Genomic DNA, 24,361 nt, shown 5'->3' with positions numbered 1-24,361 from the left:
TAACTACACAGTGTAAGGAAATTATCATCTCCAATAATAGAATCCAGCCACCTCCATATTGCATTCAACAGCATTACTATAACTGAATCCTTCATTATCAAAATTTGTGCTACTACTGTCAATAAATTGCACTGATCAGTGTCTTCAAGAGTAGACCTGAGAATAAGAATACTGAAATTAGCAATTCACCTCCTGACTGCCAATAACCTGTCCATCATCTATATGGTAAAGTTAGGAGCATTACTTATACTCTTCACTGGCCTGCATGGGGTTCCAAAAGCACTTAAATGCTGAACATCATCCAGGACAAAGCAGTCAATTTGACTAACATGCCATCTATCACCTTTCACATTTACTCCCTCTCCCAACAACACGCAATGGCAGCAATGCATACCAGCTACGATATCTAACTAATGAAGTCTCTTTTGACAATACTTTCTAAATCTCCAACATCTTGGAACAAAAGCAGATGTACCATTTGCACCTCCCCACCAACTCAACATCGTGACTTGGAATTAAACTGTTGTTTCTTCATTGTCATTGGAAACTCTTCCCTAGTAGGTGCGTGGGAATTCCTACATCCGATGGATAGCAACAGCTGAAAAAGACAGCTCAGCGACACCTTCAAAGTGACACCTTAAATTAGGGATGAGAAACAAATGCTACCTTGCTTGCATTACCTACATTCCATGAAATTAAATACAACTTGATACTCGCTCCTTGTTGCACTGTAAAGGATACGAATAGTTTGTGGAATGCTCATGTCCAAGCAGTCAAAAATCTGTTGAAGTTCTTCCTGTGTACCAGGTGTCTGGAACAAATCCTCCTGTCAAGACAGCGAAAGGTTAATAAAATCCCTTCTAGGTTTTTGAATCTTTTGCACTGATGAAAATTCACAGTTCTAATTTTCCTACTTTGTTTCATGTACAATGGTGAATAAGTGAGAGAATTTATTTTGAGAAATGCAAAAAAAAAAGGAGCTGTGCAATTCAAATTTTCGGTCCAGACTTCACGTCTCATTGCTGTAGGCTACCTACAATTATCAACAGATAATAAATAAACCATGCTTAAAAAGGCTTCAGTGAGCATATTGAGGCATGAAGCATATGGTTTGAAGGTTGCAGGTACTTGTTATGAAAGGAGAGAACTGTATGGAGAATGAGGGGGTTGAAAAGAATTAGCTTGCATTTCTGTTAGTTTCATAAAATCCCTAAAGTGTGGAAGCCATTTGGCCCATTGAGTCCATAGCAACTCTCTGAAGAGCATCCCACACAGACCCACCCCAATAACCTTGCATTTACCATAGCTAATCCACCTGACCTGCACATCCCTGGACACTATGGGCAATTTAGTATGGCCAATTTGCTTAACCTACACTGTGGGAGGAAACCTGATCACCCAGAGGAAACCCATGCAGACACACAGCAAGAATATGCAAACCCCACACACAGACGGTTGCCCGAGGCTGCTATCAAACATGGGTCCCTGGCGCTGTGAGGCAGAAGTGCTAACCACTGAGCCACCTTGCTGCTCCTTACTGTTTCCTTATTTATCGTGAGTCCTGAAGGTGTGCAAATTGAGAAGGCCAGGCTTCATAGTGATGATTTTTGTGGTCTTTGCACTACTGCTTTAGACCCTTACATTATGAATAGCCAGAATATTGAATCATACCCCAGCAATGGTCAACATCTTCAGGCAAGGCAGGGTGATAATGAAAAACATTTAACAGAAAATGACTATGGATTGTGAAAACTCAGTGCCACAGCTGTCGTAGGTAGAGAAACTTATTCCACTATGTTAAAATGCTACAGCATTATCCTTATTTTTGCAAAATTATAATTGCTCAGACAGAACTTGTTTCATTAACAAGAATCAGGATGTAATTAACTAGTTTTACTGGATTACAAATAATCAACTACAAAATCATAAGACTTTGTCTGTAATCATATGCCTCATCTGCAAAATGCTTTCTTTTGACAAATGATGCATGAGTCACATGAATGATAGCTTATAGGCAGAAGATAATGAAAATTAACTGCATGTACCTGTCGACTTGCATTTTTAAAGAGATGATCCACCAACAACCAAATTTCTTTTGGAATCTGCAGAGGTCTATTGTCAGTTCCTGCATTATCCACGGAGACAAGTTCTAAACGAGATTTCTCCTATTAAACAGAATATTTAAATAATTCAGGGTCACTTGCTGTAAAAGAGACAAATCACTTACTGTGCAGTTTCTGCTCATTCAAATCCAGAGCAGGAACTAAGCTATGTATAATTAAAATGTACAACAGTTCTTTTCTGTATTTTTAATCATTATTTCTAACTCTAATATTGTTCATCATGAAGCTCAACTAATTATTAATTTTAGAAATCAAGCACATAAATTTAATTTCCGCCCCAGAAAAATTCACACAGAATTCTACGTGATAACAGTGTTCTGTGATTGAATACTGTATTCAGAAATCATGTTAGTCCTCTAATATCAGTAAAGGACTATGACCTGACCACTGACAAAAATTCTCACTTTTTTAAAATACATGAATGAATGGAAAAAACATTTCATTCCTTCGCACCATATGAAAACATACTGCAGTGACTATGATTTTGCAGCAACTTTTTTTTGGTCCTATCAGTAATGTTTTATGAACAATGCACAGATTTGCATTATGAATAGCTGGGTGATTACTCAAAGGTCAAGGCTTCAAATGGAGTTGTAGGAAGGAAATAAATGCAGGAGTGCTAACAAAAAGAGTCACAAAACCTACCCAGGGAAAGAACTGCTAGAAAAAAGGTGCGGGCTCAAACTGTTAGTGGCAGGAATGCATGATTCAGTTATCTTTCGTTTGGCTAATTACATAAAATCAGGCACGACATCATGAAATTAACAACGTTCCAGATTTCACAGCATCTTTGCACAGTATGTCTTATGGAGATAAAATTGATTAAAGCTTATTCAATTTTCAGCTTGTAATTTAGGAAAAGTAGTAGAATTATTTTGGATTTTACTCAAATATGTAAAATTCATAGTAAAATAAATCAATGTATTATTGGGAAATTAGTTAAAAAAGATATTTACATGGTTGAAAAGTATGCATTTTTCTGGGTTTTATATCAATACATTTCCTGTATGTAAATTCATTGAGGTAGGGGTCTTAATAGAGATGTAGAGCAGGAAAAGAAGCATGTACTTTTTGGAAACTGGCAGAAATAATCTGAATAATGATAAATGGAAAAGCTGGTATTTTAAAGAAGAGAAATTGCAATAGCAAAAGGAAAATGTCAGGATAAAAGGGTAGGGAAGGTAGCATATTTTTGCCAAATAAGCAAAACATTCAATTAAAATATTGCTTATCAACAAATCAATGCTACTGCTTTTACCCAAGAGAACCAATAGATCTCATTTCCTTGTACTGAAACTTGATTTTTGTCCAGTATTTTCGATAGCATTAAAGCCACAGATACGCAAGCAAGTTTTTCAACCCCCGGTTCAATATTCCTTACAGCATAACTATCTGTTGCTACTTCACGCAACTGCTGGTGTTGCCTTTAAGTCAGAATTCAAATAGAGCTAAATTATGGCAAGATACACAAGATTTAGCACTGAAACAGCCTTTTTTTGTTTGCAATTTATAAATGAACTGGATATTGGAATGCAGAATAAAATTTCAAAATTTGCCACTGGTATCAAGCCTGGAAGAATGGCACAAATCGAATGCAACAAAAACAGGTGACAAAGGGCAATCAGAATTTAATATTGAAAGTGCTGCTTTTTGGCAGAAGGGAGAGTGAGGGTTATGGGTTACAGCAAGAGAATGGAACTAATTGCATTGCTCCATGGTGAGCAGGCAGTGATTTAAATAGGTCAAATGGTCATCCATTTCACGTCATTGATTTTTATTATGATTAAAACAAATTATTCAGTGCATCATGTAAAATTCTGCAAATTTCTACACTTGGTGGAGTGTATGTATATATTTTTTGACAGAGTTTTGCAATTGTGCACAAAGAATCCCAGGAGTAAAAACGCCTCTATGAACACTAACAGATCATTTGGTTCAAGCACACATGGATATTTCAGACAATGAATTAGTTCTAGTAGTGTAGGTAGCAAAATCAAACCATGAAGATGTTAGCTGATAACTTACTCAACCTCCCTCGAAATTCTGAAGATGTCAATGCTATATTTTACAAAATCATATGGAATGTATTGTTACATTCTATCTGGCCCATTACGCACCTGTGGGTCATTCAGTAAGCACTGGTAGATTGTGTATTCACTAGAAATTCTCCAGAAATATATTCTGACAGGTTTTAGTAGTACCCCTTTTAATTTTAAATTAAAGTCATGGTCTGGGTTAAAGACTCCCTGTTTTAATATCCAAGATTACAAGTTTGTGTCAGTTAGCTGATTTCAGCCAGATCATGAGTTGGGACATCACAATTGGCTCAATGTCCAATGGGCTATGGTGGAGTGGGGGGAAAGGTATCAGTTACTTCTCAGTGATTCCTGTGCATATATAGATTAAGAATACGACTTGACCAGTGTGAGGCGTCCTCCAAAATCAAATAGCCTGTTAACAGATACTCAGTAGGTTTAGGGATGAATGGTTACGTCATTGAGATATGAATACCCACGCAGCCACTAAACAGCAGGAGAAAACCTCCAGTCTCTTTACAGCATGTCATTTAGGGATATGGACCAGAGGGAAGTATATATACTTAGGCCAGAGATCAGCTATTAAATGGCACAAGGGATTGATTGGCCTATTCCTATGTTACTGATATGATTATTCAGTGGTTACTAAGCAGCCAGTTAGCTTAGTTGATGGATAGCTGGTTTGTGATGCACGGTGATGCCAATAATGCAGTACAAGTTCTGTACCGGCTGAGGTTCTCAAAGTTCCCTCCTAATCAATCTCTGTCCTCGCCTTAGATATGACGTCCCTCAGATTAAACAACCACCAATCTCTTCCTAATGAGAGAGCAGTGTCACAGTCCGAAAAGGTTACAGTGACTTTAGTTAAACCAACAGAAAAGGTGTAATTCCTTCATTGGCGTTTCTGATTGAACAAAATTATCTTGTTGAAAAACGCCAAAAATATTGGCTTCAAACCTGATGGCTTTAGAAATTTCAGAAATGTTTAAAAGGTATTAGATGTGGTCAACCAGTAAAAGTCTAAGACTTCCAAATGTACCATTACCTTATGTAAAATGCTGTCATCATCCTGAACAGGCAGAAGAAATAGAAAGAAAAAAGGTATCAGCCAGAGAAAGCTTTCTCCAAAAGATCATATGCACAGATTACAGAACTGAGATAAATGCAGCAATAATTACTCCATTCCCTTGGAGTGTTGTTTAAAATTGTCAAAATGGAAAACTTTTAAAAAAAACCTTATTTCAGAAATGAACTGGAGTACAACATAACAATTACGAAATGAGAGAATTTTGAAATTGAAAATGGAGTGAAAAAAAGAGCCAAGTCAGGTGGAGGACAAGATGAGTCAAGATAAAATTCTCTTTATTCAGTTCCAAAAATCATAATTTAACTTTAATTTCAAAGAGCACTCCTAATTGCCTTGATGTAACATTTCCCACCATTCAACATTTAAATGACTCTAAATTTGTCCAAAATATCTTTGACTATTTTTAAAAAACTAATCATAGTGAGGGGAATAAATGTTAAACTGCAAAGTTTAAAATGTTGGTTATAGACAGTTCACTCAAACTGTTCTAGTCATGAGTTTTATTTCTAGCTCAAACACTACAAATGCCAACACACTGGTTACATGCTCCCATACCTATATTGCCAGCTCTTATCCCATTAGCCCTCAATTACATACAACCATTACTAGGCCCCTAGTTCCACTTAGGTCTCACGCATCTATACCAGAGCTTACTAGATGATAACAATGAACACCAGAAAATGGAACATCCTTCAATTAAAAGCAAGCAAATTCAAATCAGGTAAACAACACAAAAATCAGCAGAAATCTTTTTACAATATACCCTCACCCTAGTCTCAGAGGTTCATTCCCTATTATAGGAGTGTAACATTTCCCATTTTCTCACACCAGTGAGAGTGGCCTTACCATTTTAGAAAGTTTTGTGCTGCAGGTCAATACTTCCCAAAGTGATTCTCATACAGCGCCTTTACAAGTAGATGCAAAAGACATTCAATTCTATTCGTCTGGCTAGATTTGAATTCAGACGTGAAAAGCCAGAGTTTAAACCAAATAAAGACTTGAATCAGAGTTAAAAAAAATCATTGCTATGATAATTCAACAATTGGCAATTGACAAACTGAGATGACTGTTACTGTAATGGTTGCAGGTGTACTCAGCAGAAAGAAAAAGTGCTGAGGAACAATAGTGGCACAATCATAGTACACATGTTTATGGGAGATGCATCTTTTACTCACAGAATAAACAATATAAATAAAAAGTGCCAACTAAACATCTTTTCCACATAAACACCATTTTCTTGCTCTCAAATACGTTTCTCCATAATTGTAATCTCCACTACTGACCCCCCTGCTGTTAGGCACACAACACACAAAAGCACAAAGCATAATTAGCGCAAATGATATTTTCAACTTGCAGTCTTACTATTTTCAGAACAACCAACATAATAAATGTTTACATTTTCTACAGCATCCTCCAAGTATATTTTCATTGTGGTTCCCTAATCTCTATAGATACACAAATTTTTATTGTTAGGTAACCAAATGGACAAAAACCACCAATTCCTCAACCAGAACTGAAGTTCAATCATGATTTGTTCACAACAACCAACAGCCCAGCCATTTGGTGCTGTTGCTGATGGAAACATCCCGTTACTTTAAGGAAAATGACATCTTAAGAATTTAAATTTTTCAATAGATAAAGCCACAGTGACGCAATGAGAGTACGCTGCCATCAGCAACATTTCTCTATGATAACAAAGACTCGACATTTTAAAAAAAGTTTAGTTATCATTGTTGATTGAAGGGAAAAAGGAAAAGCAGGACTACAGAAACAGAGCATGAAAATGGGCACAATGAGCAAGAAGACCTTGTTCCATGCTGCATGATTCTCTGGAAACAAAATTTAATTTTCGTCTCTGTTTAAATTGGAGGGTGCGGTGAGAGTATTGTGGGGAAAAAAGGACTTGCAAAGGGCACTGTCCAAAATTTTATAAAATATTAATCTTGTAGCTCTTTTAACATGAATTCAATTTCTTACCAGGTCTATAAGCTTGGTGATGGGCACTTCTCTTATTGGCTTCTTCATTCGACACAGTGATTCAAGTGATGTACCAAAGCAGCTTGGCAGGTAGTTACCACCAATAGTAAGGAAGTAATCTTTTCCCCGATCCAGATGCAAAACCAAGATGTCCTCAATCTTATCCTCAGCTGAGTTTAATAATGTCACAGTATCCTTACTAACATAAACTTCAAGTGATATATCCACCGATTCATCTGAAATAGAGCATTCAGAAGCACTCAAACGTTACTTAAAAAAAAAATGTTTAGATGAAGTCACAGCAATTTGCATTGATGTAGTACTTTCAAAATAAAGCTGCTAAGGGCTTGACAATTGACATAAGTAGTTGAAAAACTATGGACTGAGAAATTAGAAAAGACGATTGAGCTCATTTGAAAAACAGAAATGCATGCATGTAGATTAAGGTTTTTATTTAATCCATATTATCACTGATCCACTGTAAATTGGATCTTTTTATATTTGATAGTGTTCCCTTACCGCTACAGTTTAGGTCACCTATTGGGTGAGCACTGCATTTGGTAAGGAAACTTGAGGGCCTTCTGTTACTGCACACAATGCAACTACAAGTACAGAATATTGCACATTGTCATACACAGTTGATCCTACAACTGCCCCATGTTTGCACTTTCTATTGTCACCCGAATAATTCTAGGTTATCAACATTCACATGGCAGTTCACTGGTTTCCTCCATAGCCATTGGGAATGCATGGGTTCTTGGGCTTCACAGATACAAAATGTATTTGCTTGAATACTAGTTTCAATTAAATGCTAGTTTGGGGTAAACTCTTGCCAGAAATTTTGATGGTGTCTTCAGTCCGTTGCAGCTTTTGTGTATTCATTCCATCATCATTTCTGATGCATTTAATTTGTGGCCCTACCTTTTTATATAAATTCTTATGACACAAGTTGCTAGATCTGAAGAGCTCAACATTTTGTTTGCCATATGTCTCCTATACAAGAAAACTAAATGATCCTTTATTATACAAGCAAATTTGTACTTCAGATCTCAGATGCTGGGAATTTGGTGAGTTAATGGAATCTTCACTTTCCCTAAAAGATTTTTATAATTAATGCAAACAATTAAGATTTATCTGCAACTATTTAAATTGAGAACTAGAGGCCTTATCAGGAATCATAAACTGTGTTGTGAAACAGCAGTAGTTACTTAAATAAGGAAACTAGTATGAACTTATTCTGGCAACTGTGGCTCAGCTAATTCTTTAGTTTCAAATAGAAATATAGCATCTCAGTGCGACTTTGTTACAGAGCACAGATTAAACAAAGTACCAGAACTTTCATGAGTTGAGGTAACTTTATATACAAGCAAAATTATATGTTTTGCAAATTATTAACATTTAGCATTTAACTGAAAGCTACTACTTCAATTTAGAGGTAAGGAGCCTAAATAGAGGTACACAAAGTATTTGCTGCAGAACAGCTGTCGTTAGTTAATTAAGGAAATAGTTTCAACTGTTTGTTTTGCTGTAACTGGGGCTCAACTAATTTTTTAGTTTCAAAACATGTTAACATAACATCTCAATGTGATTATACACAGGAATGCTGGGAATTTGGTGAGTTGAGAAAATAAGGCAACGAGGGAAATGTGGTGATTTTTTAAAAAAAACAAAAACCTTTTCACCTTATGGCTTGCTTCTGAGCACAGCCATGACCAAGTTCCTTGAGATTTGCAATTGCTGTTAAGTGTTTAGACGAAATTGGTGGGATTGTGGGAACTGTTGAGAATGTCAGATGAACATCAAGGTGCACAAAATACTGGGAGAAACAGTTAGCACTTTGACACTTGAAGATTAGAGCTGAGTATAAGTTATTGGGTGGAATTGAAATAAGGAAGCAATTAAGCATTCTAAATTACACTGCAAGGAAGAAGAGGAGAAGGGATGATTACATTAGTTGATTACAGCATTGCAATACTGGAGAAAGAGAATACTCAGAGGGCTCAAGTACAAAAACAATTTAGCTCGTAGAGATCAAAATGGTGAAAGTGCATAGTTTGGTTTGGTTTATAAGACACTAACTGGTGGGAAGGTTGCAGAGGAACAAACTTGCAAAGAAATCAGAGTTGTGCAAATGTTATAGAGTAGCCACAATTGGGAACTTCAGTTATCTGAATGTAGACAAGAATAATGGGAATACAAAGGGCAGAAAGGGGCAAGAGTTTCTATAGTGTGTTCAAGAGAATTCTCTATAACAGTATATGTCCAGGTAAGGAGAAAGGACAGTACTTGACCTTTTTGGAAATGAGATGGGCCAGGTAGATCAAATTACTAAGGGAATGGTTTTTGGTCACAGTGATCACATCATAGATTTAGGATGATGGTGGACAAGAACAATGAATGATCCAGAATAACAGTAATTAATCAGTAAGAGCTGATTTTGATGGGGCAAGAAAAGAGTAAAGGTTTGAGCAAAGTCAAGATACATGAAAGGGAAAAGATATGGACAATCAAATGCAGAACACCTTGGACTTAAAAGGAGATAGTAGATAGAAGGGAAAGAAAGTGTGCTTAAGAAAGGTAGAAAATACAGTTGACAGTTGGGCTGACTATAGAAAGTGGAGGTGGAGTAGCAAAAGGGCAGATTATTGACTAATGTATTAAATGAATGCTTTGCATCTGTCTTTACAAAGGACAGAGATGCTAACAAAGGTCGTAGTGACATAGAAGGAATGTCAGTCACTAGAAGGGCTCAAAATTAACAAGCAGGGGGTCCTGGTTAGACTGCATGTGCTCACAGTCGAGAAGGTACCAAGGCCTGACAAGATGCATCCAAAGATACCAAAGAAATTGAATCTGGACATTGAGGCATTGGCCACGATGTTTAGTCTTGCTTAGACTCAGGTGTGATGCCAGAGGACTGGAGAATTGCAGACTTCACACCCTTATTCAAAAGAAGTTTTTAAGGCTGAGTTGAACAATTACAGACCAGCCATCTTAACTTTTGTGGCAGGGGAAACATCTGGAAAAAAATTGGGATAATCACATAGAACAGTCATGAGCAAAGCAAAGGCGTGAATATCACTTTCATAGCTATCACCAAGGCATTCAATACTGAGTAGAGGACCACTATGGAAAATCCTTGAAAAACTTGGAGTGTCTTCCCAGGTTCCTGGCCACTGTGAAGCAGCTCTTAATCTTAACATTGACATACAAATAGATACAGAGTGGCAATCTTTTCTAAAAAGGTAATTTGGAGTACTGTCCTGGTCTGTTAGGGATCATAAAAAGGAAACACAGAGGATAACTAGATTTTAACTTATGAATTTTACTTCTAATTAACATTACAACTTATATTTATGTAGCATTACTAAAGTGCAGAAATTTAAAAGATCAACTCAAAATCTGTCACTAATGCGTGTGCCAGGTCTTGCATACCTTCATGTCTTCATGGAGACTAAAGAACTATTAACGAAGGAGGAAAAGTCATAGGCTGAAAAGAACATGAATTCATTATAACCATAATTCTACAAGTCACTGTAAAATTTAAGTGCGTAACCAGCAGTCCACAATCGGAAGAAATATTGGAGATTTAAGTATAATACTTGATGGTTTATTCATCTCCAAGACCCTCTTCTATTTCTCAACAGTACCATTGGGGTGTTAATGGTGCTGGAAGTGAAAAAGCTGTCAATTGGCAACACATACAACTTGGCGATTTCCGTTTTTCTCCAAAGGTTAACATTAAAATATTAAAGCAGAAGAAAAAAATGCAGGGTTACAAAAAAGAACACAGAAGTGAGACTGAAATTAGAGAACACTTTCAAAGGAACCTACAGAAACACGGGGTCCTGAAGTCTTCTATGCTGTGATACAAATGTTATGATTAAGACTTAGTGAAAAAAACGGTTAGACTGAAACTGGGAACTCTAAACGATACCTATGATTTAGCCTTAAGGACTAAATGTAAAACTATTTCTAGGTTCAAATAAAACATGGGCTACTAGAACCTGTGATAGCACCATATCATTGAACTACTACACTTTAAAAATATTCTTACTTACTCGGCTCGAGGTAGCCTTCACAAGGTTCTGCTCGCAGCCATTGTTTGCTGTAATGACTGTCATTTAGTTTAGGAATGAAGGAGAAATGACATGGCACCTGCCCATCATTGGTTATCTGAAACTTTTCCCTTTTCAGCTGTCGGAACTTAACATCCTCAAAGGTAAACTGGAATTAAGAAAGTAAAATAAAGAAAAACAGGAGTGTCTTATTGATTCTTTTATTCCATTTATTTCAAAAACAATGCAAACATTACTCATGCAATTTTAAAAATAGAGTTACAGGCTACTTTATTCTTTCATAGGATGTGGGCATTGCTGGAAAGGCAAACATTTGTTGCCTATTCCTAATTGCTCTCAAATTGAGTGGCTTCATAATCCATTTCAGAAGACAGTTAAGTATCATCCACAATGCTGTGGGTCTAGAATCACATGTAGGCTAGGTAAATGTGATAGATTTATTTCTCCCCCTAAGGAGATCGCTGGTGAACAACTGTGTTTGTTTAAAATAGTTAATTATTTTAATTATTAAAACTAGCTTTACATTACATTTATTAACTGAATTTAAATTCCAACAGCTGCTATAGCAGAATTTGAATCCATATCCCTAAAGCAAAGTCTAGGCCTACAGAATACTAACCAGTGACATTACAATTATGCCTCATCCTCTCAAGATTCTGAAATAACTGACCTGTATCGGTTAACATTGCCACTTCCATAAAGCTCAAAGGTTTAACCAGATTAACAGCCTGCAAAGCATGGCCATCTCCTACATGGAATATGAAAATTTATCTATTCCACAAGATAATACCAAATTCACCATTTAAGAATTAGTCTGGCTAATGCTAGTGACTGACACATTAAGTTGTAAGGAGCAACAGAACATTGTTGCATTGAGCACAGAGATGCAGATTGATTCTGTCTTTCACAATGTAAAGTTTGTTGATGCTAAGCTGATTGACTTTGACAATCCTCAAACTCTTCATACTTTATTGAAAAAATTTCTGAACTAGAATTGAATGTAGAGAAGCTGGCCCTGGTTGCTACATCATGGATGGCATTGAGTGCCTTCAGTGCTGTTGGAGGTGCATTCACCTCGGCAATTGCAAAGTATTACATTATACTCCTGATTTGGGACTTGCAGGTGATGGATAGTCACTGGCGAGACAAGAGGTGTGTCATTCACTACAGAATGTTTGGCCTCTGACCTCCCACGTAGCCACAGTATCTATATGGCTGGTTTGAATTCAGGTGGTCAATGGTAACTACAATGGTGCTAATAATGGGGAAATTCAGCCCTGGTAATGCTTATGAACATCAAGAGATGGTGATTAGATTCAGTTTTGTTTGACATGGTCAATATCTGACACTTCGGTGGTGTGAATGTTACTTGCTACTAAACAGCCTAAGCCTGATGTTGTCCAGGTCTTGCTGAACACCGAGATGATGGACTGCCACAGCATCCATGCAATCATGAATGATGCTGAACATTGTTGAGGAAGTGACAGCATAGTAGTAATGTCACTAGCTTAGTAATCCAGAACCCCAAACTCAAATATTCTGGGGAAACGAGTTCAAAACCTATCATGGCAAATAGTGAAACAAATCTGAAATGAAAACTAATGAAACAGTGACCAAGATAATTGTTGTAAAAGTCAATCTGGTTCGTTAAATATCTCTTAGGGAAGCTGTTTCTTAACAGCTCTGGTATGGCTTGTACTGCTATACTCATTCTCAAATCTACATAAAAAGTGACTTCCTGTATGAGATGGGTGTTAGAATTTCACTGATTCTTAAAGGACATTCTCTATGATACAATTCAAAATGCTGAACATTAAGGATAAGCTTCATACAAATGTAGACATTCAAAGGGATATTTTAGAATACATGGGATAATTACATTCCAAAGAATAAGAAAAATTTCAAGGATGGATCTACCATCTATAATCATCATGAAAAATGTTCAAGACAGTATCAAACATAAAGAAGAGGTATATAATCATGCAAAGACAGGTGGCAGTTCAGAGGATTAGACAGAATAAAAAACACCAAAGAATAATCAAAAATGAATAGGAGGAGGAAAACTTAAGAGTTCAAGACAAAATATTTATGTACAGAGTACAAAGCTCTGGATAATTTTGTATCCCAGAAACACTGGCCAAAGAACAGAAATTTCATTTCCTAAATGACAGGACAATTTGAATGCTAAACCCAATTCAATGTTCCAGCCTCAGTTTATAAAGGGTGTTAAAATGTATAGATGCTTTGCAGCTTCTCTCATTTGCATGGTTCTCTATATTATGTGCAGATACTGTGAGACAATCTGAGTGATATCAGTAATTAGACCACAACTGGTGGTACAATGTACGAATGGAAATAAAGTAATTCTATAAAAAAGGATTGCTTTGTTCTGAAGTAGAATACTTTGGATGCTGGAAAAATGAAATAAACAGAAAAGGCTGGAAATACTTAGTAGGATAGGCATTATGTATGAAATGAAAAACGGGGTAGATACTTTAGGTTGATCTTCCTTAAACAGAACTGGGAAAAGTCAGAAACTTATTAGATTTTCGGCAATTGAAAGTGTGGGAAGAATAACCTAACACAAGGTCTGTATTATACAGGTCGTTCAGTGTGAATTAGCTAAAACATGATTGAGGAATTCTGGACATTTTTGGATAACACAAACTTTCTACTGAATGGCTACAGCGATTTTCTATTATTGATCTTCTACAGCATAATTTTCTATAGTTGTTTTCCATTGTGAGATTTTCTATAGTGCGAGGTTGCACAGGAACACAAGTGTCACGTTATAACAGAGCGACCTATAATAAGCAACACCTTCATTTTCAAAGGCACCTTGCCATGCAAGTGCAAAAAAAATGCAATCCCTGCACTTTTGCTTCCTCAATCCAAGCTGATGAAAATTCATTGACCAGAACTGTTAACTGGTTTTCCACAGATGCTGATTGATGTTAGTAGTTCAAAATTTTTCTTTAATTTTACCACTTTAGAATTCTGCATGACAGAATAACAAGAATCCTTTTATTTTTAAATCAAATAGTGGCTTTTAATAGGTCCAGGAGCAAGTCTGATAATGCCAGGCAGCAACACCGGCAAAGTCAATTTATAAACCATATAGATAAAATAAAAGAAGACGTTTTTATGGGTCACATGCATTTAGAAACTTACTACAAACATTAGCAACATTGTAGAAAGAGCTGCTAATGCTCCTACAAGATTTGCAGCTACGCACTTACATCTCTTCTGCTAAGGCATAAAGAAGGTAAGAAATCATTCTCCATCCGATCCATCACTCGAACAATATCTTCAAACACCTTCTTGTATCTCTGCTCATCTACAATTTTCACCTAGAGCAGAATGGAAGAGGTTAACCTGGCACTTCTTGTGGATATATTTTTTTTTAAGAACTAGATATATTCTACTTGCTTTCTGTATTTATAACATTTTAAAACACTTGTATACATTACAGCACAGGCATTTCAGCCACAAAGCCTTTGCCAATTCCTAACTGTTATTTTGATCCAATACTTATTGCTCGTGTGCGGTTTATGTCTCTCTGTTCGTCTCCCATCCATTAGCCTAACAAGATATGTCTTAAACGTTGCTAATGTGCCTGCTTCCTTCGGCTTCACTAGCAGTGCATTCCAGTACCACCCACCACCCTCTGTGTGAAAACGTTTCCCCACATCATCCACCCTATCTATGCCTCTCATAATTTTGTAGAACTCTTATCAGATCGCATGTCAACCTCCGCCCATCCAGTATAAAAATCCAAGTTTAGACAACTTCTCCTCATAACTAAAACCCTTTAGAAATGAGATAGGTGTAGGGAAATGGGTATTGGTTGGTGGGACACTGCGGTCTGGGTAATATTTTTGGGCGAGTTTCTTAGAATAACATGTTCCAATTAGCAATGCTGTACTAGACATGGTATTGTGCAACAAGATAGGATTAAAGATTCCATAGCAAAGGCACCCCAAAGTAGCAGCATATATAATATATTTTTTTTACATTCAACTTGAAGAGAAATGTGCTTCAAAACTTAAATAAGGGTGATGATGAGGGAATGAAAGCAGAGCTGGCTAAAATGAATTGGCATATGAGGTTAAAGGATAGGCATTCCTTGAAGCAGACATTCAAAGAGATATTTCATAATACATAGAATAGATACATTCCAAAAATAAGAAAAATTCCAAGGACAGATCGAACTACTGTGGTTAAAAGAAATATTCAAGATATAAAGATTTGGATGCGAATATTGGAGGTATAGTTAGTAAGTTTGCAGATGACACCAAAATTGGAGGTGCAGTGGACAGCGAAGAAGGTTACCTCGGAGTACAATGGGATCTTGGTCAGATGGCCAATGGGCAGAGGAGTGGCAGATGCAGTTTAATCGAGATCAATGCGAGGTGCTGCATTTTGTAAAGGCAAATCAGGACAGGACTTATACAATTAATGGTAAAGTCCTGGAGATTATTGCTGAACAAAGAGACCTTGGAATGCAGGTTCATAATTCATTGAAAGTGGAGTCTCAGGTAGATAGGATAGTGAGGAATTCTGGATTAGTGGTGCTGGAAGAGCACAGCAGTTCATGCAGCATCCAAGGAGCAGCGAAATCGACGTTTCGGGCAAAAGCCCTTCATCAGGAAAAAAAGCAGAGAGCCTGGAGAGATAAGCTAGAGGAGGGTGGGGGTGGGGAGAAAATAGCTTAGAGTACAATAGGTGAGTGGGGGAGGGGATGAAGGTGATAGGTCAGGGAGGAGAGGGTGGAGTGGATAGGCGGAAAAGGAGATAGGCGGAAAAGGAGATAGGCGGAAAAGGAGATAGGCAGGTAGGACAAGTCCGGACAAGTCATGGGGACAGTGCTGAGCTGGAAGTTTGGAACTAGGGTGAGGTGGGGGAAGGGGAAATGAGGAAACTGTTGAAGTCCACATTGATGCCCTGGGGTTGAAGTGTTCCGAGGTGGAAGATGAGGCGTTCTTCCTCCAGGTGTCTAGTGGTGAGGGAGCGGCGGTGAAGGAGGCCCAGGACCTCCATGTCCTCGGCAGAGTGGGAGGGGGAGTTGAAATGTTGGGCCACGGGGCGGTGTGGTTGATTGGTGTGGGTGTCCCGGAGATGTTCCCTAAAGCTCTCTGCTAGGAGGCGCCCAGTCTACCCAATGTAGAGGAGACTGCATCGGGAGCAACGGATAAAATAAATGATATTAGTGGATGTGCAGGTAAAACTTTGATGGATGTGGAAGGCTCCTTTACGGCCTTGGATAGAGATGAGGGATCTGGTTTCCAGCATCTGCAGTCATTGTTTTTAGCAGGATAATGAAGAAGGCATTTCGAATACTTTCCTTTATTGGTGTATTGGTTTTAACTTTCTAAACACTTTTGATTTGGGCAAGGATCTATTAGATTTAAACATAGCAAATACAACTCCCTTAATTAAAAAAAAATACAGAACGCATGAAACTACATCTGTCAAAGGGAAGATGCTAGAAGCAATTATTAAAGAAGTTATGTTCAAAATCATCAGGCAAAGCCAATATTGTTTCTTGGATTTTACATTTTGTTAAAGGGAGGTGGGTCTATAATAACAGAAGGAATTTAAGTTAAGGGATGGATCAGTCAAGGGGCAATGTCAAACACTTAAGGGGGTATATTTCAGAAAGCATTGAATAGCCATATTCCAACAAGTAAAAAACTTCTGAAGGACCCGCATCCTTTGTTAACTAAAAAAAGTCAAACAGTTTCAACTCAAAAATACAATCATGCAAAGACAGATAGTAGGTAAGGAAATTGCACAGAATATACAAAAAGCAAGAATGACTATTAGGTTAATAAGGAGAGAAAATTAAAATAAGAGAAAAATCAGCTTAAAAACAGCTAGAAAAAAAATGTTCCTTCAGATATTTAGGAAAAAGTTTAAAGCAAATATTAGTCCTATAGAAAACGACTATTAGTAATTAATATTAGGAATTAGTGACAAACCATAAACAAATGGTAGATGAACTGAACAGATATTTTTCATTGGAAAATTCTGAAATAACAACTCATTCAAGAATTAAAAGGGATGCCCATGTGGTACGCTCCACACATTTTAAAAAATTGACATGCGAGACTTTTAAAATACTTGTTGCAGCTCTTATTACATACAAGTTGGTTAAGCACAGGAAATTTCTTAGCATTGGACTGCAGAAAGATATAGCTAACTAGATCACCATTGTGGAATTTCACAACTGTCATCATGTGCACATGTTAAAAAGCATCAAAACAAAGAGAATGCAGATTCTCCATTTCCAAGTCTGTCTCAATACTAGAAGAGACATTTCGACATACATTGCGCCTACAGAGGTAATAATTATTCATTTCCCAAAATAAACACAGAACTGCAGATGCTAGAAATCTGAGCAAAAAGCAGAGTGTTGGAGGAACACAGCGAGTGGCAGCATCGGCAGAGAGGTAACAGATTTAATGTTTTGAGCTCAGAGACCCCATGTCAGTTCTGTATTGCCAGCATGATTTCTGTATCCATTTCTTATGATGTATTCAACTGATTTGACCAGGGAGGTGGAAACTCCTTCATTAAAACAAACAGCTCATTAACAGCCTCCCACTATCCATTACTGGGTAGTGTTATGAGATGTAAAGCAGCCAAAACTCACCAGCCAATGAGCAACGGCGTCGCAAAAAGACTGGTGACAGAATGGGTACCAGCCCAACCCAACAGAAACCAAGCTGGGGAAATTGATACTCTAAAAGCCCTGCTTGTAACAATCCAAAAGACAGTAGAAATGGTGCTGACACCCCACAAGTACCTGAAACTGATAGACCCCAGGTTCAGGAACCAGAAAAGGTGCTGGAACAAGAACAGCAGAGTTTGAAAGAGTCAAAGTGTAGCTAGCATAGTCTTTTTGCTCAGAGGTAAACTGAGACGCAAAGTTCTCAAAACAAGGCAGGAAAATGTAAATGAGAAGCAGGCATACCTTTGTTTGTTGAGCCCAAAGTTTGGCAAGCAGAAACTGCCTTGCCAACTTTAGAGGGGGTTCAGGGAAATTCTCAAATAGATGAGGTCAGAAGTCACATGACATCAGGATATAGTTCAACACATTTACTTGAAATCACAAGCTTCCAAAGCAGTGCTTCTTCATCAGATGAAGTGAAGAGAAGCACACAGACAGAATTTATAGACACACAGAGCAAAGGATCGTACAAACTGTGTGAGTGAAGTGTCGACAGGCTAAATAACAAGACTCTGCAGGTGATCAAAAATGTCAGACGGTATGAGTAACCACCTGCAGAGACTTGTTATTTAGCCTGTCGACTTTCCACTCACACCGTTTCGAGTCACAAAGTCATAGGGATGTACAGAACGGAAAAAGACCTTTGGTCCAACTCATCCATGCCGCCCAGATATCCGAAAATAATCTAGTCCCATTTGCCACCACTTTGCCCACATCCTACTACACCCTTCTATTCATATACCCATCCAGATGCCTTTTAAATGTTGTAATTGTGCCAGCCTCCCCTGCTCCCTCTGGTCGCAGATTTCATACACTTACCTCTGCATGAAAAAGTTGCCCCTTAGGTCCCTTTTAAATTATTCCCCTCTCACATTAAACATACGCCTACTCATTCTGGACTCCTCCACCCCAGGGAAAAGACTTTGTCTATATACCCTATCCATGCCCCTCATGATTTTATCAACCACTATAAGGCTCAGTCTCTGATACTCCAGGGAAAACAGCCCCAGCCTATTCAGCCTCTCCCTGTAACTCAAATACTCCAACCCTGACAACATCCTCGTAAATCTTTTCTGAACCCTTTCAAGTTTCACAAAATCCTTCCCACAGGAGGGAGACCAGAACTGCACACAATATTTGAACCAACTTATACCCAATGCTCTGACCAATAAAGGAAAGCATATCAAATGCCTTCTTCACTATCCTATCTACCTGCCACTTTCAAGGGACTATGAACCAGCACTCCAAGGTCTCTTTGTTCAGCAACACTCCCCAGGACCTTACCATTAAATGTATAAGTCCTGCTCTGATTCACCTCTCCGAAATGCAGCATCTATCTCCCATTTATCTAAACTAAATTTCATCTGCCACTCCTCAGCCCATTGTTCCATCTAATCAAGATCTTGTTGTAATCTGAGGTAATCTTCTTCGCTGTCCACTACACCTCCAATTTTGATGTCATCGGCAAACTATGCCTCTTATGCTCACAACCAAATCATTTATATGGATGATGAAAAGCAGTGGACCTAGCACTGATCCTTGTGGCACGCCACTGGTCACAGGCCTCCAGTCTGAAAGGTAACCCTCCACCACCACCTTCTGTCTTCTACCTTCAAGCGAGTTCTGTTTCCAAATGGCTAGTTCTCCCTGTATTCCATGAGATCTAACCTTGCTAACCAGTCTCCCATGAAGAACCTTCTCGAATGCCTCACTGAAGTCCATATAAATCATGTCTACCACTCTGCCCTCATCAATCCGCTTTGTTACTTCTTGAAAAAACTCAATAAAATTTGAGACATGATTTCCCATACACAAAGCCATGCTGACTATCCCTAATCAGTCCTTGCCTTTCCAAATACACTTAATTCCTGTCCCTCAGCACTCCCTCCAAAAACATGCCCACCATCAATGTCAGGCTCACCAGTCAACAGTTTCCTGGCTTTTCCTTACCACCTTTCTTAAATAGTGGCAACCATGTCAGCCAAACTCACGTGTGACTATCAATGATACAAATATCTCAGCAAAGGGCCCAGCAATCACTTCCCTAGCTTCCCACATAGTCCTATGGTACATCAGATCAGGTCCTGAGGATTTATCTACTTTTGTGTTTTAACATATCCAGCACCACCTCCTCTGTAATATGGACATTTTTCATTATTTCACCATTTATTTCCCCATATTCTATGTCTTCCATGTCCTTCTCAGAAGTAAACAATGATGCAAAATATTTGTTTAATATCTCTCCCATCTCCTATGGTACCACACATAGGCTGCCTTGCTGATCTTTGAGGGGTCATATTCTCTCTCTCGTTACTCTTTTGTCCTTAATATAAAATTCCTTTGGATTCTCCTTAACTCTATGTGCCAAAGCTATTTCATGTCCCCTGTTTGCTCTCCTGATTTCCCTCTTAGGTTCACTCCTACTGCCTTTATACTCTTTTAAGGATTTGCTTGATCTCTGCTGTTTATACCTGAGATATGCTTCCTTCTTTCCCTTAACCAAAATCTCCATTTCTCTAATCACCTAGCACTCCCTACATCTCCCAGCCTTTCCTTTCACCGTAACAGGAATATACTGTCTCTGGACTCTTGTGAGCTCATTTTTGACTGCTTCCCATTTTCCCAACTGTCTCTTTACCTGCAAAGATCTGTCCCCAATCAACTGTTGAAAGTTCTTGCCTAATACCATCAAAATTGGCCTTCCTCCAATTTAGAATTTGAACTTTTAGATTGATCTATCCTTTTCTATCACTATTTTAAAACTAATGGAATTATAGTTGCTGGCCCCAAATTGCTCCTCCACTGACACCTCAGTCACCTGCCCTGCCTTATTTCCCAAAAGTAGGTCAAGTTTTGCATCTTCTCTAGTAGGTACATCCACATACTGAATCAGAAAACTGTCTTGTACACACTTAGCAAATTCCTCTCCATCTAAACCCTTAACACTATGGCAGAACCAGTCTATCTCTGGCAAGTTAAAATCCCCTACATAACCACCCTATTATTCTTGCAGATAATGGAAATCTCCTTACAAATTTGTTTCTCAATTTCCTGCTGACTATCAGGGGGTCTATAATACAATCCCAATAAGGAGATCATCCCTTTCCTATTTCTCAGTTCGCATCAAATAACTTCCTTGGATGTATTCCCAGGAATATCCTCCATAAGTACAGTAGTAATATTATCCCTTATTAAAAATGCTACTCTCCCTTCTCTCTTGTCCCCATTTCTATCCTTCCTGTAGCATTTGTATCCTGGAACATTACGCTGCCAGCCCTGCCCGTCCCTGAGCCATATTTCTGTAATTGCTATGATATCCCAGTCCCATATTCCTAACCATACCCTGAGTTTGTCTGCCTTCCATGTTAGGCCTCTTGTATTGAAATAAATGCAGTTTTATTTATCAGTCCTACCTTGTTCTTTGCTTTGTTCCTGCCTGCTCGTTTGACTTGTTCCTTTTCCCAACTGTACTCGTCTCAGATTGATCTCTGTTCTCACAATTTCTCTGAGTCTCCCCCGCCACTAGTTTAAATCCTCCTGAGCAGCTCTAGCAAATCTCCTTTCCAGTATATTAGTCCCCTTCCAATTCAGGTGCAATCCGTCCTTCTCGAACAGGCCATTTCTAGCCCAAAAGAGATTCCAATGATCTAAAAACGTGAAACCGTTTCCCCTGCACCAGCTCCTCAGCCATGCATTCATCTGCTCTATCCTCTTTCCTACCCTCACTAGCTTGTAGCACCAGAAGTAATCCAGATATTATTACCCTCGAGGACCTCCTTTTAAAATTCCTGCCTAACTTTCTCTCTTCTCCCTTCAGAATCTCATACTTTACCCTTCCTATATCATTAGGTCCAATGCGTACAATGACCTCCTGCTAATCCCTCTCCCCTTTGAGAACATTCTGCACCGTCACAGAGATATCCTTTGTATGATCTTTTGATCACTCTGCTTAGAAATTGTGTGTCTGTGTACTTCTCTTCACTGCATCCAACGAAGGAGCAGTGCTTCGAAAGCTTATGATTTCAAATAGACTTGTTGGGACTATAACCTGGTGTCGTGTGACTTCTGACTTTGTCCACTCGAGTCTAACACTTGCACCTCCACATCATCTCAAATATACAGACAGATAGTGTTGGAGATGTGATAACCAAATGAAGACCCAAAGGGTACTATAGTAGGAACTGAACAGCCACTTCCTAATGTAGCAGGAGAGACAAATTCAGGACTCCCCTGCAGCTCACGGTGGCACAGTGGTTAGCACTGCTGCCTCACAGCGCCAGAGACCTGGGTTCAATTCCCGCCTCAGGTGACTGTGTGGAGTTTGCACATTCTCCCTGTGTCTGCGTGGGTTTCCTCTGGGTGCTCCGGTTTCCTCCCACAATCCAAAAATGTGCAGGTTAGGTGAATTGGCCATGCTAAATTCCACCTAGTGTTAGATGCAGGGGTAAACATAGGGGAATGGGTCTGGGTGGGTGCGCTTCGGCGGGTCGGTGTGGACTTTTGGACCAAAGGGCCTGTTTCCACACTGTAAGTAACCTAATCTTAAAAATAAAAGCTCAGTCACATCTGTGATTGCCACAAGGGAAATGCAAGTGCGAGTAAGATAGAATTAAGCAGACTCCTTGTTGGATCAGGCTCTAAACTTCAGAATTATTATTGTGCAGGGAGAGTTCATGGAGAGAGTGAGAAAACACTGGCTTTCTCTGTGAGGGGGGATGTGAGGGTTTGAACAAATGATAGAGTAATTGAATCATAAACTGAAAGTACAATAAGTAAATAACTTCTTCACCTGCAGAATGTATGATTAGTTCCTAGAGTAATGAAACCTTCTCCTCTCAGTTGCAGTCTGCAAGAGAATACTGGGTAATGGGGCACTAGATAGCCGAGATTTTACTGTGGTAGGAATATACTTATTCTGAAACATCTCTTTAGATGTCTGTGTGTCTCTACTGATATATCCCCTACCCTCGTGTCACTCTACGATTTAGAAAAGGTAGAGAGAAAACAGGAAATTATAGATCGGTTAGCCTGGCGTCAGTGGTAGGGAAAATGCTAGAATCCATTGTAAAAAATTTAATAGCAGAGAACAAGGAAAACAGTAGCAGGACTGGACAAAATCAGCATGGATTAACGAAAGGGAAATCATGCTTGTGTATTCTACGGGAATAGAGTTGATAAGGAGAGCTGGCAGAGACGGTTTACTTGGACTTTCAGAAGGCTTTTGCCAAGGCAAAATTAGCATTTAAAATTAAAGCACATTGGACTGGGGATAGTATACTGACACAGACAAAGAACTGGTTGGCAGAGGATATAGACATCCTTCAGTGTGATTTGGACGAATGCAAAGCACATGCAATATAATATGGATAAATGTGGTAGCATTTGGTAGCAAAAACAGGAATGCAATTATCTGAATGGTGATAGACTGAGGAAGGAAGTACAACAAGACCTGGATGTCCTCGTACACCAGTTGCTTAATGTAAGTGTGCAAGTGCCGTCGGTGAAGAAGGCAAATGATATGTTGTCCTTCATAGCAAGAGGATACAACTGCAGGAGCAGGGATTAACAGTGTGGTGCTGAAAAAGCACAGCAGGTCAGGCAGCATCCGAGGAGCAGGAGAATTGCCGTTTTGAGCATAAGCCTTCATCAGGAAAGGCTTATGCCCAAAAAGTCGATTCTCCTGCTCCTCAGATGCTGCCTGACCTGTTGTGTTTTTCCAGCACGATACTCTTGACTCTGATCTCCAGCACCTGCAGTCCTCACTTTCTCCAGCAGGAGCAGGGATGTCTTTTTATAACTGTATAGGACCGTGTTAAGACAACACCTGGATATTGTGCGCTGTTTTGGTCTCCTTAATGGACGATGGATATTCTGGCTATGGAAAGGATACAAAAAAAGTTTAACAGACTGGCCCTGTCATCCTAGGAATCAATGCAGGAAGAGACTGAATTGGTTAAGACTATATTCACTGAAGTTTAGAAGAATGAGGAAAGATCAAGTTAAAAACCTAAAAATTCTAAAAGCTCTAGACAGAGCAAACACAGAAAGGGTGTTCCTGATGACCGAGGAGTCCAGCCAAGATGTCACTATTTAAATGACATGGGACAGACCATTTAGAATGGAGAGGAGACATTTCTTCACCCAGAGAGTAGAGCGCTTGTGGAATTATCCATCACAGAAAGGGACTGAGGTCAAAACACTGAATATTTTCAATAACGAGTTAGAAATATTTCTTAGGGCGAAAGAGATCAAAGAGCATGGGGAGAAAGTGGGAACATGGTACTGAGTTGCATGACCATATTGATTGATAGAGAGCAGGCTCAAAA

General features: G+C 38.7%; 1 protein-coding gene across 5 annotated transcripts in view; it reads right to left on the bottom strand.

The window, feature by feature from the left end:
• The window catches only part of ocrl (OCRL inositol polyphosphate-5-phosphatase), a 115,303-nt gene that overhangs the window by 22,856 nt on the left and 68,086 nt on the right, over positions 1-24,361 (bottom strand). For 4 of the 5 annotated variants that reach the window (XM_072595077.1, XM_072595080.1, XM_072595081.1 and 1 more), the window contains 6 exons: positions 14,542-14,652; positions 11,285-11,450; positions 7,224-7,459; positions 5,205-5,228; positions 2,046-2,165; positions 742-826 (listed from right to left, as the gene is read on the bottom strand). In XM_072595077.1, coding sequence (XP_072451178.1) covers positions 742-826; positions 2,046-2,165; positions 5,205-5,228; positions 7,224-7,459; positions 11,285-11,450; positions 14,542-14,652 — 742 coding nt within the window. The remainder of the gene's footprint in view (positions 1-741; positions 827-2,045; positions 2,166-5,204; positions 5,229-7,223; positions 7,460-11,284; positions 11,451-14,541; positions 14,653-24,361) is intronic. The other variant, XM_072595078.1, reaches the window with a different exon arrangement.

This window comes from Chiloscyllium punctatum, chromosome 25, assembly GCF_047496795.1.
Source record: "Chiloscyllium punctatum isolate Juve2018m chromosome 25, sChiPun1.3, whole genome shotgun sequence".
In the NCBI taxonomy this organism is placed as follows: domain Eukaryota; kingdom Metazoa; phylum Chordata; class Chondrichthyes; order Orectolobiformes; family Hemiscylliidae; genus Chiloscyllium; species Chiloscyllium punctatum.
This window is presented reverse-complemented; position numbering and strand designations above follow the sequence as displayed.